We start from the raw sequence: 14,873 nt of genomic DNA, 5'->3' as shown, positions 1-14,873 counted from the left end.
TAGTTGTTTAATTGATCTGCCATTTCCTTGTTCTCTATTATAAATTCTCCCCCTTCAGACTGTAAGGGACCTACATTTGTCTTCACTAATCTTTTTCTTTTTACATACTTATAGAAGCTTTTATAGTCCACTTTTATGTACCTTGCAAGTTTACTCTCATACTCTATTTTTCCCCTCAATCAATCTCTTGGTTCTCCTTTGCTGAACTCTAAACTGCTTGCAATCCTCAGGCTTGCTACTTTTTCTAGCAACTTAATATGACAACTCTTTGGATCTAACATTACCCTTAATTTCTTTTGTTAACCATGGTTGGGCCGCTTTTCCTGTTGTGCTTTTGCACCAGAAAGGAATATATAATTGTTGCAATGCATACATTCGTTCCTTAAATATTAGCGATTGCCTATCCACAATCATGCCTTTTAATGAAGTGCCCCAATCTAGCTTAGCCAACTCATGCCTCATACCTCTGTACTTTCCTTTGTTAAGATTTAGAACCCTAGTTTCAGATCGGATTACGTCACTTTCCATCCTAATGAAGAGGAAGGGAGTCCCCGGATTTTGACCCATCAACAATGAAGAAACTGTGATATAGTTCCAAGTCAGGATGGTGTGTGACTTGGAAGGAAACTTGAAGGTGATGGCGTTACCATGCCATTACTCTGCAAGGCAGTAGAGGTTGTAGGTTTGGAAGACACCTGTGGAAGAAGCCTTGGTGAGTTGCCCTCCACTTAACAAGTTAATCCATCAGCCAGGGAGCAGGTGGAGGTGGACACTGGAAGCCACGGGCAGAATTTTCTGCATGTTGGGCGGGCCGGGAGCATCCATCCGACCGGCACCCTGGTCGGCTGGGCGCCACCATTTTACGTGAGTGGGCCAACTAAGGCCCACCCAGCATGACGCTCGCCCGGAAGCACTGTGCATTCCCTGTGCGGGGCGGTAAGGGTGAGGAGGTCCCTGAGTAAAAGTGCTGCCTCAGGAGATCAGTTGAAATCATAAAAATTTAATGAAGAAAAAAAAATTCAATGACATGTCCCCTCATGTGACACTGTTGCATGAGCTGGGATATGGCCTTAAATTTTATTAAAACGAGTTCATGCATGACACCTCATCCCGCCTGTGGCTGAGGTTTCATGCTTTATGCGAAGGCTGCTTGGGCTTTTCGCCTGCCTGTCAACCTTAAGGTTGGGTGGGCAGCTCCACTAACAAGGTCAATAAGGTCTTAACAGGTCAACACAATCCCTAGGGAGAAATGTTAGGTGGATCTCGATGCTGGAAAGATCCTTTTAGCATTTTTAAAAATTCATGTACGGGATGTGAGCGGCGCTGGCTAGGCCAGCATTTATTTCCCATCCCTAACTGCCCCAGTGGTGAGCTAAAAACAAAAAACTGCGGATGCTGGAAATCCAAAACAAAAACAGAATTACCTGGAAAAACTCAGCAGGTTTGGCAGCATCAGCAGAGAACAGCAAAGTTGACGTTTCGAGCCCTCATGACCCTTCAACAGAACTAAATAGAAATAGGATAGGGGTGAAATATAAGCTGGTTTAAGGGGGCGTGGTTGGGGGGGGTGTTAAGAAGGGGGTGGGGAGGTTGTTGGGACAAGCAAGCAGTGAAAGGAGCAGATAATCAAAAGATGTCACAGACAAAATAACAAAGGTTTTGAAGGTGGTGATATTATCTAAGAGAATGTGCTAATTAAGAATGGATGGCAGGACACACAAGGTACAGCTCTAGAGGGGGTGGGGTGAAATAAGACTAACAGGGCATAAGAGGTATAGATTTAAAAATAATGGAAATAGGTGGGAAAAGAAAAATCTATATAAATTATTGGAAAAAACAAAAGGGAAGGGGAAGTAACAGAAAGGGGGTGGGGATGGAGGAAGGAGCTCAAGACCTAAAGTTGTTGAATTCAATATTCAGTCCAGAAGGCTGTAAAGTGCCTAGTTGGAAGATGAGGTGCTGTTCCTCCAGATTGCGTTGAGCTTCACTGGAACAATGAAGCAAGCCAAGGACAGACATGTGGGCAAGAGAGCAGGGAGGAGTGTTAAAATGGCAAGCGACAGGGAGGTTTGGGTCATTCTTGCGGACAGACCGCAGGTGTTCTGCAAAGCCGTTGCCCAGTTTGCGTTTGGTCTCTCCAATGTAGAGGAGACCGCATTGGGAGCAACGAATGCAGTAGACTAAGTTGGGGGAAATGCAAATGAAATGCTGCTTCACTTGAAAGGAGTGTTTGGGCCCTTGGACTGTGAGGAGAGTGGAAGTGAAGGGGCAGGTGTTGCATCTTTTGTGTGAGCATGGGGAGGTGCCGTGGGTGGGGGTTGAGGAGTAGGGGGTGATGGAGGAGTGGACCAGGGTGTCCCGGAGGGAACTATCCCTATGGAATGCCGCCAGGGGGAATGAAGGGAAGATGTGTTTGGTGGTGGCATCATGCTGGAGTTGGCGGAAATAGCGGAGGATGATCCTTTGAATGCAGAGGCTGGTGGGGTGATAAGTGAAGACAAGGGGGACCCTATCATGTTTCTGGGAGGGAGGAGAAGGCGTGAGGGCGGATGCACGGGAGATGGGCTGGACATGGTTGAGGGCCCCGTCAACGACTGTGGGTGGAAAACCTCGATTAAGGAAGAAGGAGGACATGTCAGAGGAACTGTTTTTGAAGGTAGCATCATAAGAACAGATGCGACGGAAGCGAAGGAACTGAAAGAATGGGATGGAGTCCTTACAGGAAGCGGGGTGTGAGGAGCTGTAGTCGAGGTAGCTGTGGGAGTCGGTAGGCTTGTAATGGATATTGCTGGACAGTTTATCACCAGAAATTGAGAAAGAGGTCAAGGAAGGGAAGGGAAGTGTCAGAGATGGACCACGTGAAAATGATGGAGGGGTGGAGATTGGAAGCAAAACGAATAAATTTTTCCAGGTCCCAACGAGAACGTGAAGCAGCACCGAAGTAATCATCGATATACCAGAGAAAGAGTTGTGGGAGGGGGCCGGAGTAGGACTAGAACAAGGAATGTTCCACATTCCCCATAACGAGACAGGCATAGCTGGGGCCCATGCGGGTACCCATAGCCACATCTTTTATTTGGAGGAAGTGAGAGGAGTTAAAGGAGAAATTGTTCAGTGTGAGAACAAGTTCAGCCAAACGGAGGAGAGTAGTGGTGGATGGAAATTGTTCGGGCCTCTGTTCGAGGAAGAAGCTAAGGGCCCTCAGACCATCCTGGTGGAGGATGGAGGTGTAGGGGGATTGGACGTCCATGGTGAAGATGAGGCGGTTGGGGCCAGGGAACTGGAAATTGTTAATGTGACGTAAGGTGTCAGAGGAATCACGGATGTAGGTGGGAAGGGACTGGACAAGGGGAGAGAGAAGGGAGTCAAGATAATGAGAAATGAGTTCCGTGGGGCAGGAACAGGCTGACACGATCGGTCTGCCGGGACAGTTCTGTTTGTGGATTTTGGGTAGGAGGTAGAAGCGGGCCATCCGAGGTTGGGCGACTATCAGGTTGGAAGCTGTGGGAGGAAGATCTCCTGAGGAGATGAGGTTAGTGACAGTCCTGGAAACAATGGCTTGATGTTCAGTGGTGGGGTCATGGTCCAGGGAGAGGTAGGAGGAAGTGTCTGCGAGTTGACACTCAGCCTCCGCGAGGTAGAGGTCAGTGTGCCAGACAACAGCACCACCACCCTTGTCAGCGGGTTTGATGACAATGTCAGGGTTGGACCTGAGAGAATGGAGTGCAGTAAGTTCAGAGAGAGACAGATTAGAATGGGTGAGAGGAGCAGAGAAATTGAGACAACTAATGTCACCCCGACAGTTCTCAATGAAAAGATCGAGAAAGTAAGAATCCAGAGGGAGGGGTCCCGGTGGAGGGAGAATATTGGAGGTGGGTAAAAGGATTCGTTGAACGGGGAGAGGACTCCTGCCCAAAGAAGTGAGCCCGGAGACGAAGACAGCGGAAGAAGAGTTCAGCATCGTGCCGAGCCCGAAATTCATTAAGGTGAGAGCGTAGGGGTATGAAACTAAGTCCTTTGCTGAGCACTGAACGTTCAGCGTCGGAGAGGGGAAGGTCAGGGGTATAGTGAATACACGGCTGGGGCTGGGATTGGAAGATGGGGTGGGGATGGAGGGCCAGGCAGGGGTGGAGGGTCCTAGATGAGTGTTGGTGTCAATGAGTTGTTGGAGCTTGCGTTCCTTAGCACTTGAGAGAAAGAGAAAAAGTTTCTTGTTGAGGTGTCGGATGAGATGAAGAATAAAATGAAACAGTGGTGAGCTGCCTTATTGAATCGCTGAATTCCTGCGGTGTAGGTACACCTACACTACATAATAATGCAACGTGGGATCTTGTACTTTCAATGCACTGACACCAGCAACAGAAATTTTAAGCTCAATAAAGCTAATACCAGTTTTCAAATGCGGAATATATAAGTCTATCATAAGGCTTTTTATAACAGTGCAGCTATTATACAAGCTCATGCCTTTTTCAACCAATTCCTAATTCAGAAATGAATAGTGGGACTGCGTTTCCAGCCTAATCCAGGCTAGGAGACTGAATGCTTCCAATCTGCCAGCATTATAGACTACTCTGTGAAATTCATTTGGAACTGAGCTCAGACTGTATTAGTGATTGCAGGCCTATAATTCTGTAGATACTGGCACTGAACTTGCAATTTGTCTTTACGACCATTTGGAATTTAAGATTAAAGCCTGTAGCTGAGAAGCATAAAGAAAACTTTAACTCAGGCTGTGCCTGCTTTGAAGCACTGGATTCCCAATATTTAAGAACTCATCATCAGTAAAAACAAAATGGATCTGAAAAATGGTGGAAATAAATGATAGGAAATATGGTCACCGCTTGGCCTTCCAACGAGCTGGGTTTGTGGCATTCTTCAGAAATAGTTGAAGATACTGCAAAGGCCTGGATGAATGAGCAAGCTGGTTGGCCCAAGTAACTGTTTCTTTTCACTACGTTTTTATGATCTCAATAAGAGAATCATAATTACTCTTTCTGAGCTTTGTGTGAATCTCGGGGAAAAAACTTACTTCCAGGAGAATGAAATGTGAGCTATGGCCTTAGAAATCTCTACGCCAGAAATAGTTTTGAGATCTGATCAAAGAGTTAAGTTTCTGTTTTTTCTCTTATGTATTAGTTGCGATCTCATAGGATAGTAGTTTAAGGGGTTGAACAACCACTTCTGCTGCCACGTTCCGGAGGCATTGTCGTCATCAAATGCAGAGGTGAAAAGCATTGACACAGACACGTGTCCCAGCTTTGGGTTTCCAGCTGGGCTAAATTGGCAGATCTCCAAATGGGCAATCAAGAATCTCAGTTCTGCAATTTACAGTTTTAAAGTGACTAAATTACTAAGTGCCTGATTTGTACAAAGAATCCTGTGCGTCAGTTAGGAAAAATAATACATTTTTTTGCAATCTTGCAGGCTGATCATTTATTTCACTAAACTTATTTGCCAATCTAAAAGATGTTGTCTTTGTGAATGTTAAATCAACATTTTCAGATGAATGAGCCCATCACTGTTGATGAACAATTAATCAGGCTGCAAGACTACTGCCATTAATATAAAAACTGAATGGATTATACTTTTATTAAAGCTACAGTAGACTGCAAAAAGCATTTATTTTTCTTCTTAGGTTTGACATCAGGTTCATGATTCATATTTGAGAGATGTGAAAACACTTAGGAGAAGAAATGCAATTCATTGAAAAATGTGTCATTAATCATTAGATGCATTGTTTGAAATTTACAGCCAATACTCTTCAGGGATGCAATATGCAGTAGCAGTGTGCTCCTGCAGGATTACTATCATCCCTAGACAGATGACTCTTAATAGGAGAAATATTTCAAGGGAACAGACAGCATCCTTGACAGGTTCTCAATGATTCATCACAAATTGTTTAAATCAAAATGTATATTTTATATTAATTCATTGCTAAAAATTCCTAACGCTCATAAGATCTATTATTTTAAGGATGGAGGAGGATCGATTGGCTGAGGGGTAAGGTTGAGGGCATGTTATTCAATTAATAATCAAGCCCCTGCTGCGCACTACCTGTTGTGGGGGGCGGGGGGGGGGCGGGGTGTGTGTGGGCACGCATGTGGTGAGGGGTGAGGAGCAGAATTTTGCATTGTACTTTTCTTTAGTGCAATCCTAAAATATTTCAAATGTTAATGTAACAAGTTAAGATAAGTGAATTTTGATTTAAGTTATATAATGCTGAAATAAGGTCAAATTCAACTGATAACATTTCCAGTGTTGAAGCATTCTATTGTGACTTATTAAAAAGCCTGTTGTCATTTCACAATTAATGGTTGGGAAAATTAATGGACTATTCTGAAATTAACTGTTACTGCTGCATATTGAGTCAACATGGCAGGGTGCATCCAGGCAGTATGAATTAGCTTCCATTCATTGCAGCTGACTGGGGCTTAGCTCAATATTATTAAGAGTGCCTCAGTCCTCAACATCAAGGACTGTTTTTTACAAAGTGGTAACTTTGTTTTGCACCTTGGCAGACCAATCCTTGTCACACTGAGAGAAGGAAGGGATCAAGCGACAGCCTTTGTCCTCGTGCTCTGAAATGAACAGCCTGGGACAGTGAACACAGAGAGATCTTGCTCCCCTAATCAGGGAAGCTGAGACACTTCAGGCTGAGATATGGCCTCTAACATAAAGGATTAGTAGTATCCTTTGGTTCAGAGATCCACAATTTGTGAGTGAGTTTCCACCTGGGAATGTGACATTGATGTGTAACTTGTTAGATTATGATATGAGCAGCAGTAGGAAACTGACATAACTCGCTAGAAAACTGTATTGTTTGTTCATCAGACTCCTCTCACGACAGTGCTTTTCAGTCCATTTTTTTTCATTCATTCATGGGGTGTGGGAGTCACTGGCTAGGCCAGCATTTATTGCCTATCCCTAATTGCCCTGCAGTGGTTCAAGAAAGCAGCTCACCACCACATTCTCAAGGACAGTTAGGGATGGGAAATAAACGCTGGCCTAGTCAGCGATGCCCATATCGCATGAACGAATTTTTAAAAACTTTCTGAAAAGACAGAACAGACATAACAGAGCATGTTAGAAAGTAGCATCTGATACATAAAACATGTGATTCTTATACTTCCCAAATTACACCATTATTTTACTAGATATTGGGCAGTAATGAAGCTCTTCAAATCACAGGTGATCTGGGGTCCGCTTAAAGAACTGACTGCTGAAACTGAACTGGACAGAATAGGTACTGTAGACCTCTTTGACACAAATACATGTTTGAATTTTAAAAAGTAGTAAAATAGTTTCTCTAAGATGGAGATATTAATAAAATTGGGACAGTTTTTGATGGAACAGAAAAGATTAAAGGGTGATTTGATCAAGGTATTTCAAATTATCAAAAAGGCTGGGACACAGTGTTTTGAAAAAACTTATTTCCAGTGATCGAGGGATCTACAATGAGACCACCGAAGCTGGAATGTAAGATTTGGGAAAGAGAGAATTTTATTAGGGCTGTGAGGTTTTGAATGCACCAGATTTAGTGTTTGAAGCAAAAGCCATGTCAACATTCAGTACAAATACAACAATAACTTGTATTTATATAGCGCCTTTAATGTAATAAAACACTCCACAGCATTTCACATAAGCATTATAAAACAAAATATGGCATCGAGTCACATAAGAAGATATCAGGGCTGATGACCAAAAGCATAGTCAAGGAGATATTTTGAGTAGTGCCCTAAAAGAGGAAAGTGAGGTAGCGAGCAGAGAAATTTAGAGTCTAGGCATCTGAAGACATGGCCTCCAATGGCAGAGCGATTAAAATCAAGGATGCTCAAGAAACCAGGAATAGAGGAACACAGAAATTGTGGAGGATTGTAGGGCTGGAGAAGACTACAGAATTAAGGAGGGCCAAGGCCATGGAGTGATTTGAACACTATGATGAGAATATTAAAATTGAGGCAGTTAAACCGGGAGCCAGTGTTGGTTAGTGAGAACAGGGACTATGGATGAATGGTATTTGGTGCAACTTAGGACACCCTGATTACATTTCAGCGGACAGCCGACACCTGAGAATCCTAAGATGGGGTTGAATATCAATCAGAATTCACACGCCTCATGACCGTTAACACCTGCTTGAAAATACACAAAAAATGGTGCGTGTTAAGGACCAAGTTGGACTCGGATCCAGTTTTCTCCATGGTGAAATAGCCCGTAAACACTCAGGCTATAACTAGCAATTTTATAGCAGCTTTAACAAAATGCTCAAATGAAGGATGGCCACTTAGGTGAGGTACTGGGGAGCTGCTATCAAAGGGCAGCCAAATTCCTAATAACACTCAGCGGAGGAGGATATAGAGAAAAAAGGGCTTTCATAGTTATTCTCTCCGTGAATATACTGGGCTCGCACGACTGGGAGGGATGGTCAATACTGAGGAGGATTGCAACAAATTATAAGACATTAATAAACTTGCAGAACTAGCATATAATTGGCTAATCAATTTCAACACGGATTACCAAAAATAAAGGAGCCCACATGTTACATCTGAGAAGGAAGATGGGGCTTTGATTTAGTGTCTCATCTGAAAGACAACATCTCTGACAGCACAGCATTTCCTCAGTACTGCATTTTGTGCTCAAATTGTTGGAGTAGGACATGAACTCAAAATTTTCTGAATCAGATGCAAGAATGAAGTTAACCTAACCCTAACCCATGAATTGTGGCTGACACCATCAGTGATTGTAAAATTCAAAGGCCTCTCATTTTGTTCCACATATTTTCCTCTGACCATCTCATCTAACTGATTATTTCTAATACTAGGATAAGGCTAGGAATGGGCTCAATGCCGAACTCCAGAGCTGGAAATTAAACAAAAACTGGTTTGCCTCAACAATTCACACCCTGTTCACATTTCCCAAACTGCTACCACTAACCCTGCTTGCAGTTACTGCCACAAATAATATCTATTAGAGTATATTAAGTCAGACAGGAATAGAAGTTACATTTAGTAAAGAATAAAATTCAATTTGCATTGAAGGTCAAACTATGAAGCACATTTTCTTAGCATCTTGTGTGTACATGCAATAATTCATTTTGAAAAGCTGGTGATAAAAAACAGCACAGAACCAATGAAATTAAACACTTATCACGGTCAGTAGCACATAATTAATTCTGTTCCTTGCACTTGTTCCTTCAACAGGTGCTATCAGAGCTGCTGGTTATTTCCAGCGTTTTCTATTTTTATGTCTTAATTACTTGGCTGGTAAAGGCAGAGTGTAAGCTACAGACACCAGGAAGGTCCCAATGGTGAGAATGAAACTTGCAACCACAAAGGGTAGCAGAGATGAACATCATAGATGCATTCAGGAGAAAGCTAGATAAACAAGAGGGAGAAAGGAAAATAAATATCTATTGATGAAGTTAGATGAAATAAGGTGGCTCATGTGGGGAATAAACACTGGCATCAACCAGTTGGTTTGAATGGTTTGTTTCTGTGTTGTTCATTTTATGTACTATCAGTCTGACCAAACCTGGGTAGCCGAAGGGGTGAAAGAACTGGCTTTTGGCAACCCCACCCCAGGTAATAATGGGAAAACAAAAACATCAGCCAAGAGTACATTCTCCTCATTGTGTTCCAGTGATCTCCAAGAAAGAAACTATGCACAATAGGGGCAGGGGAACTCAGTGAGGAGAAAAAGTAGAGGGGAGGTGTAGAGTGTGTGAGAGAGAGGACATGAGAATCCTGCACCTTAATATATTACAATTCAGATATCTGTTGCATTTCCTAATACAAACAATTAGAAAATAAAAGGAATTTAAAAAGGCAAATGACTAAAAATGGCAGCAGCTCCCTCTCCCCTTGCTTCACTTTCCTTTCAGGCATTAATTTTGAAGCTGTGGGTTCATCTTGAATTTAGCTTGTTGATCATGAAAATCTTAAATGAAAAATTGTAATGCCACATGTTAATGCATGGGAGAGTTTCATCTTCTTTAGACCCTGAAGAGCCTGATGGTCTATGAAATGTCATTTATTATAGATAAGCGTGAAGATTTTCTGAAGTCCAGTTTAATGTTATGGAAACATCCAAATTATTGAGAGCAACCATCCACTGTTCAGTAAACTGTATACAATTTAAAGCTTAGTATGAATGTGGTGATTTATACACTAAACTGGATGGAAAAAGACTAGGAGAGGTACTACAAAGTCTGAAATCTGAAATCAGCTAAAACGAATACCTTCCATCTTTTATCCTTCTACAAAATCAGGAATGAATCCTTGAACGTGACTTGCCACAATACTGCATGTCTGAAGGCACCGCCTACATTTTAGCAAAGAAATCCGCTATGCTTTCTTCAAAGCATTCGCTTCTCATAATTTTCTTTTGATTGAAGAGGCCACTTGAATTTATAAAGCATCTTTCACATTCTGAGGATGTACCAATGGCGCTTTGCAAACAAGGAAGAGTTGTTTCTGTTGTAACATAGGAACCACGAGAGCCAATATATGCAACAGCAAAATCCCACAACCAACTTAGTATTAAAAGCAAAAAACTGCGGATGCTGGAAATCCAAAACAAAAATAAAAATACCTGGAAAAACTCAGTAGGTCTGGCAGTATCTGTGGAGAGGAACACAGTTAACGTTTCGAGTCCGTATGACTCTTCAACAGAACTAAATGAAAATAGAAAAGAGGTGAAATATAAGCTGGTGGTGGTGGGGGGGTGGGGGGAGAGAGTGCTGCAGCAGTCCATCAGCATCAAAAAGGACAATCTCACTTCAAGCCAGGCCATCCTTTAGCGAATGCTATTAACTCTGTATTACAATTAGTCATGAAGCAAACACTTAAAAAAAAAGTAGAACAGCAGCACGTTTATAAAATTTCTATATTTATATTTTGCTGTCATCAGCATGCTTGGAAATGGGAAAGACTGTTTGGCCCATTTGAGTCATCCCCTCCACAAACCATGTGCAATCTATCCTTTCAGGGTCTCAATCCCGCCCACTCAATCTTCTGAGAGAAACACCAATCCCCAATTGTGTATCATTTCACTTAACTACTGATTTGTGGAGGAGAGATTCTTCTCAATCACTCATCTTGCTGCTTTCCATTTCCTTTTAGGCATACATCCACTATAAAAGTTACCTACAAAACACCACTAAGCACTCAATGAGAGACCAAAATAATGGAGGGTATGGAAAATTGTCCTACTAAATATGCATCTTAATACATTTGTACAAAATTGCTTAACCTTAATGCATTTGTACAAAATTGCTTAACCTTAATGATCATCACAGAATCACAGTGCAGAAGAGGCCCTTCGGCCCATCAAGTCTGCACCGACACGTGCGAAACACCTGACCTACCTACCTAATCCCATTTACCAGCACTTGGCCCATAGCCTTGAACGTTACGATATGCCAAGCGCTCATCCAGGTACTTTTTAAAGGATGCGAGGCAACCGCCTCCACCACCCTCCCAGACAGCGCATTCCAGACCGTCACCACCTGCTGGGTAAAAAAGTATTTCCTCACATCCCCCCCAAACCTCCTGCCCCTCACCTTGAACTTATGCCCCCTTGTCACTGACACTTCAACCAAGGGGAACAGCTGCTCCCTATCCACCCTGTCTAAGCCCCTCATAATCTTATGTTAAATTAATGGACTAAGGAATTGCATGTGACTGCAATAAACAGTGTAGCACCACAGAAAATTAAATGTTCAGCTCATTGTTTCACGTTTCACTGATTTCATGAGTTGGATTTCAACAGAGTTGTTCCTGCCACCTGTTCAATGATGGACATTATCTACTTTGTATTAAAAGAAGGGAGTGACAATACTTCTTCCCTTCCACTAGATACACTGGCACCTGCCATCTATCGGCTCCACAGGATATTCCAGCCCTCCAACAATTAGCTCAAATATGAGCCTAATTAATGATGCTGACGGACTCTTCAGGGATGGAGGGCATCACAGTTGAGTATTCATGCCTTGTACAGCATATACTTTCGATTCAGCATCACTCTTGGGTGCAGAAATGTTGGGCAATTTCCCCTTAACCCTAGTTTACATGGTTGAAATCAGTAAATTGTTCAGACTGAGGATCAAAACAGTGAGATTCTGATCCCTTACAGTTTCTGTCAGTCATGCTCCCACAAGTATATCTTTCCTTCTTCTTTGTCCTTTGCAACATATCTTTCTTGGTTTCCAAGCACACTTGACTATAATCTGCTGTCATCACACAGGCTTGAGTTCCTCCTGGGCCTGTCAAGATTCTTTCTGCCCTACTCTAGACATTCTGCAACATGCCACCACGACACCTACTGTTGGTTCACTCACAGCAGAAATCTCAGCTGCCTTATATCCTCTCTCCTGATAAATATCCTGGCCAGTTGATTGGCCTGGGGTTAATCCCCCTCCCTCGCTCTCCAGCCTCAGCTTCTCTCTGTATCAACCTCCAGAACATTCACACCTTTTTATGAACATACTCCCTTCTTGGATGAGTGAATTAATATTCTGGGCCTGGCCATGAGTTGTATCCACTCACCAAAGGCTCCCCAATTTGATATATATATACTCCACTATATTCCCTTCCCAGCCTGTTGGGAATTCCATCTTGACCTCTTCTCTTTTCCTTCTGGCACATTTTCAACAAATTCCACCCTTCCCATCTTTTCTTCCAAAGCCTTGGTTGTCCACTTTCTATGCTACCTCCCTCAAGAACTCCTTTAATCTTTGCACTGTGGCTCCTCATCTCGCCTCATGTTAAACACACTATATGAAGCAAAGTTGTTTTAGGGATTAGTATGGCACCATGCAGCTCAAGGAGCTGAATTGTTGAAGAACAAATTGAGAATTTTAGTAGGGAACAGTTAGCTGCTCAGGTTTAAACATCTGCTGATATACTGGGAACATATTTCAGAGGACATTTTGCTCGAGTTATTCCTAATAAATAAAGGAAAGTCAGGGAATGCAATTTGAAAATGAAAAGCAATTTTATCTGTGAAATGCCAAAATGTTGTACTCACATGGTTATTGATTCTGTAGGTTCCTGGGAATACTCAGGATCTCTACAAATATCAGAGTTGGAGCTGCACAAACAGAATGAAGAGTTTGAATGAAAATTCAGGAACAAGTTAAATACATTCATACTCTAAAGAAACCTGAGCAAGATACCAAATGGGCTGAACAGTGGTGTGTATCTAATGCCAAACAGCAATAGCAGTTGGCAGTGATCGCTTTCCAGTACTGAAGGAGAACAACATCTCTTATAATATAACAGCACTTAACACAGAAATGGTAGCAATAAATCAATGAGGATATATCATCATATTCCCTTCAACCATAAAGATGGCAAGCATTAAGTTGTTGCTTAAAACACTACCAATCCTCCACTTTATTACCCACATAGTTAATCTTCATATCAACTAGCAGGGAGCACTGGCACAGTTTCGGATTGGGGTGGGGGGGGGGCCAGAAATCACTGCCAAATCTGATCCTGTCCTCATCCAATAACCATACATAGGTATCTTCCAGGGGCAATCAGTGGTTAGTGACCAGGTTCATGAACCCTGGCTGATTTCATTTTCCCTAACCACGTTTGCTGAGGCCAATCTCAGTCATGGCTCAGCGGCACCTCCAAGTTAGAAGCTTGTGGGTTCAAGTCCCACTCAAAGGTGGAATCTTCCTGACCTGCCATGATTGGAGTGGGGCCAGAAAATGCAGCGAGTTATTTAAATGTCCGTTGGCTACAGTGGGACCAGGGAGGGACCGGAAAATTCCAGCCAAAGTCTTGCAAACAAAGGCTATTGCTGATATTTTATTGCAGCACTGAGGGAGTGCTACACTTTTGAAGGTTTCTTCCTTTGGATTAGATGTTAAACAGACCCACTGGTCTTTTTAAGTGGACACTAAAGATCTAACAGCACTATTTCAAAGAAGAGCAGGGGACTTATACCCCAGTGTCCAGGCCAAATTTGTCCCTCAACCAATATCACTAAAACAGATTATCTGCTCAATTACCCCACTGCTGTTTGTGCGAGTTTGCTGTGCACAAATTGTCTGCCACATTTCCTATGTTATAACAGTGACTACACTTCATTCATTGTAGAGTTCTGGGTGCTCTGAGGGAAGGAAATGCGATATATATAAATGCAAACAAATATTAATTTCTTTTCTGAGATTAACCAACTTAACATAGAGCTGGAATTGAACCTGGAGCAAATCCTTATGGAGATTAAACACGAGTTATTTTTGATCAGAGGGAAGGAGATTTGTAAAATAATTCCAATGGGCAACATTTCAAGGTAGCAACCTGGATTTGGTTAAAAACAGGTTTTTCGTCTATCAATTTACTGATGTACATTGGTCTCACTGCTGTGAATTAATGAAACCAGTTCATCTGGTCAATGATATTTCACTCCATTGAGCACTAAAGGCCTCTTAAAATTTCACAACAGGCCTTTATCTGATAAAGGATAAATGGTCTTTTGAGTCATTTTATCTGAGTATGCAAATGATTAGAATTGAAAAACAGAGAATACTTAAATACATTCTGAATTGTTGGCATTAAGTGAAACAGTTGTAAATCTAGTCTTACTCTGGCAGAAAAGGTAATTTGCCAAACTTTTAACTTGCATTGTCATAAAAAAGTTGGAGCATTGGAACACCGGATGCAGAAAATTGAGATTCAGAGCACTGTTCAGGATTCCCCGCAGCGTTATATTATATTACAGGAATATTATATTACAGTTTCGGAATCCATTAATTCTCACATACATTTTGAGAAGGGGACAAATTAATTCAGGTTATTCAATTAATTTGACACCTGACTAAAATGTCCAGTACAACAAATGGTATGGATCGGCATACGTGAGTA

At 42.2% G+C, this 14,873-nt stretch overlaps 1 protein-coding gene across 2 annotated transcripts in view; it reads right to left on the bottom strand.

Moving 5' to 3' along the window:
* rad18 (RAD18 E3 ubiquitin protein ligase) overlaps nt 1-14,873 on the bottom strand; it is a 277,150-nt gene that overhangs the window by 17,347 nt on the left and 244,930 nt on the right. Inside the window, exons 12-13 of one of the 2 annotated variants that reach the window (XM_041192133.1) lie at nt 13,024-13,086; nt 9,825-9,933 (exon numbers count right to left, since the gene is read on the bottom strand). In XM_041192133.1, coding sequence (XP_041048067.1) covers nt 9,924-9,933; nt 13,024-13,086 — 73 coding nt within the window. In that variant the 3' untranslated portion in view covers nt 9,825-9,923. Of the gene's footprint in view, nt 1-9,824; nt 9,934-13,023; nt 13,087-14,873 lie in introns of those variants that run through there. The other variant, XM_041192132.1, reaches the window with a different exon arrangement.

Source organism: Carcharodon carcharias, chromosome 7 (genome assembly GCF_017639515.1).
Source record: "Carcharodon carcharias isolate sCarCar2 chromosome 7, sCarCar2.pri, whole genome shotgun sequence".
NCBI classification, from domain to species: Eukaryota; Metazoa; Chordata; class Chondrichthyes; order Lamniformes; family Lamnidae; genus Carcharodon; species Carcharodon carcharias.
This window is presented reverse-complemented; position numbering and strand designations above follow the sequence as displayed.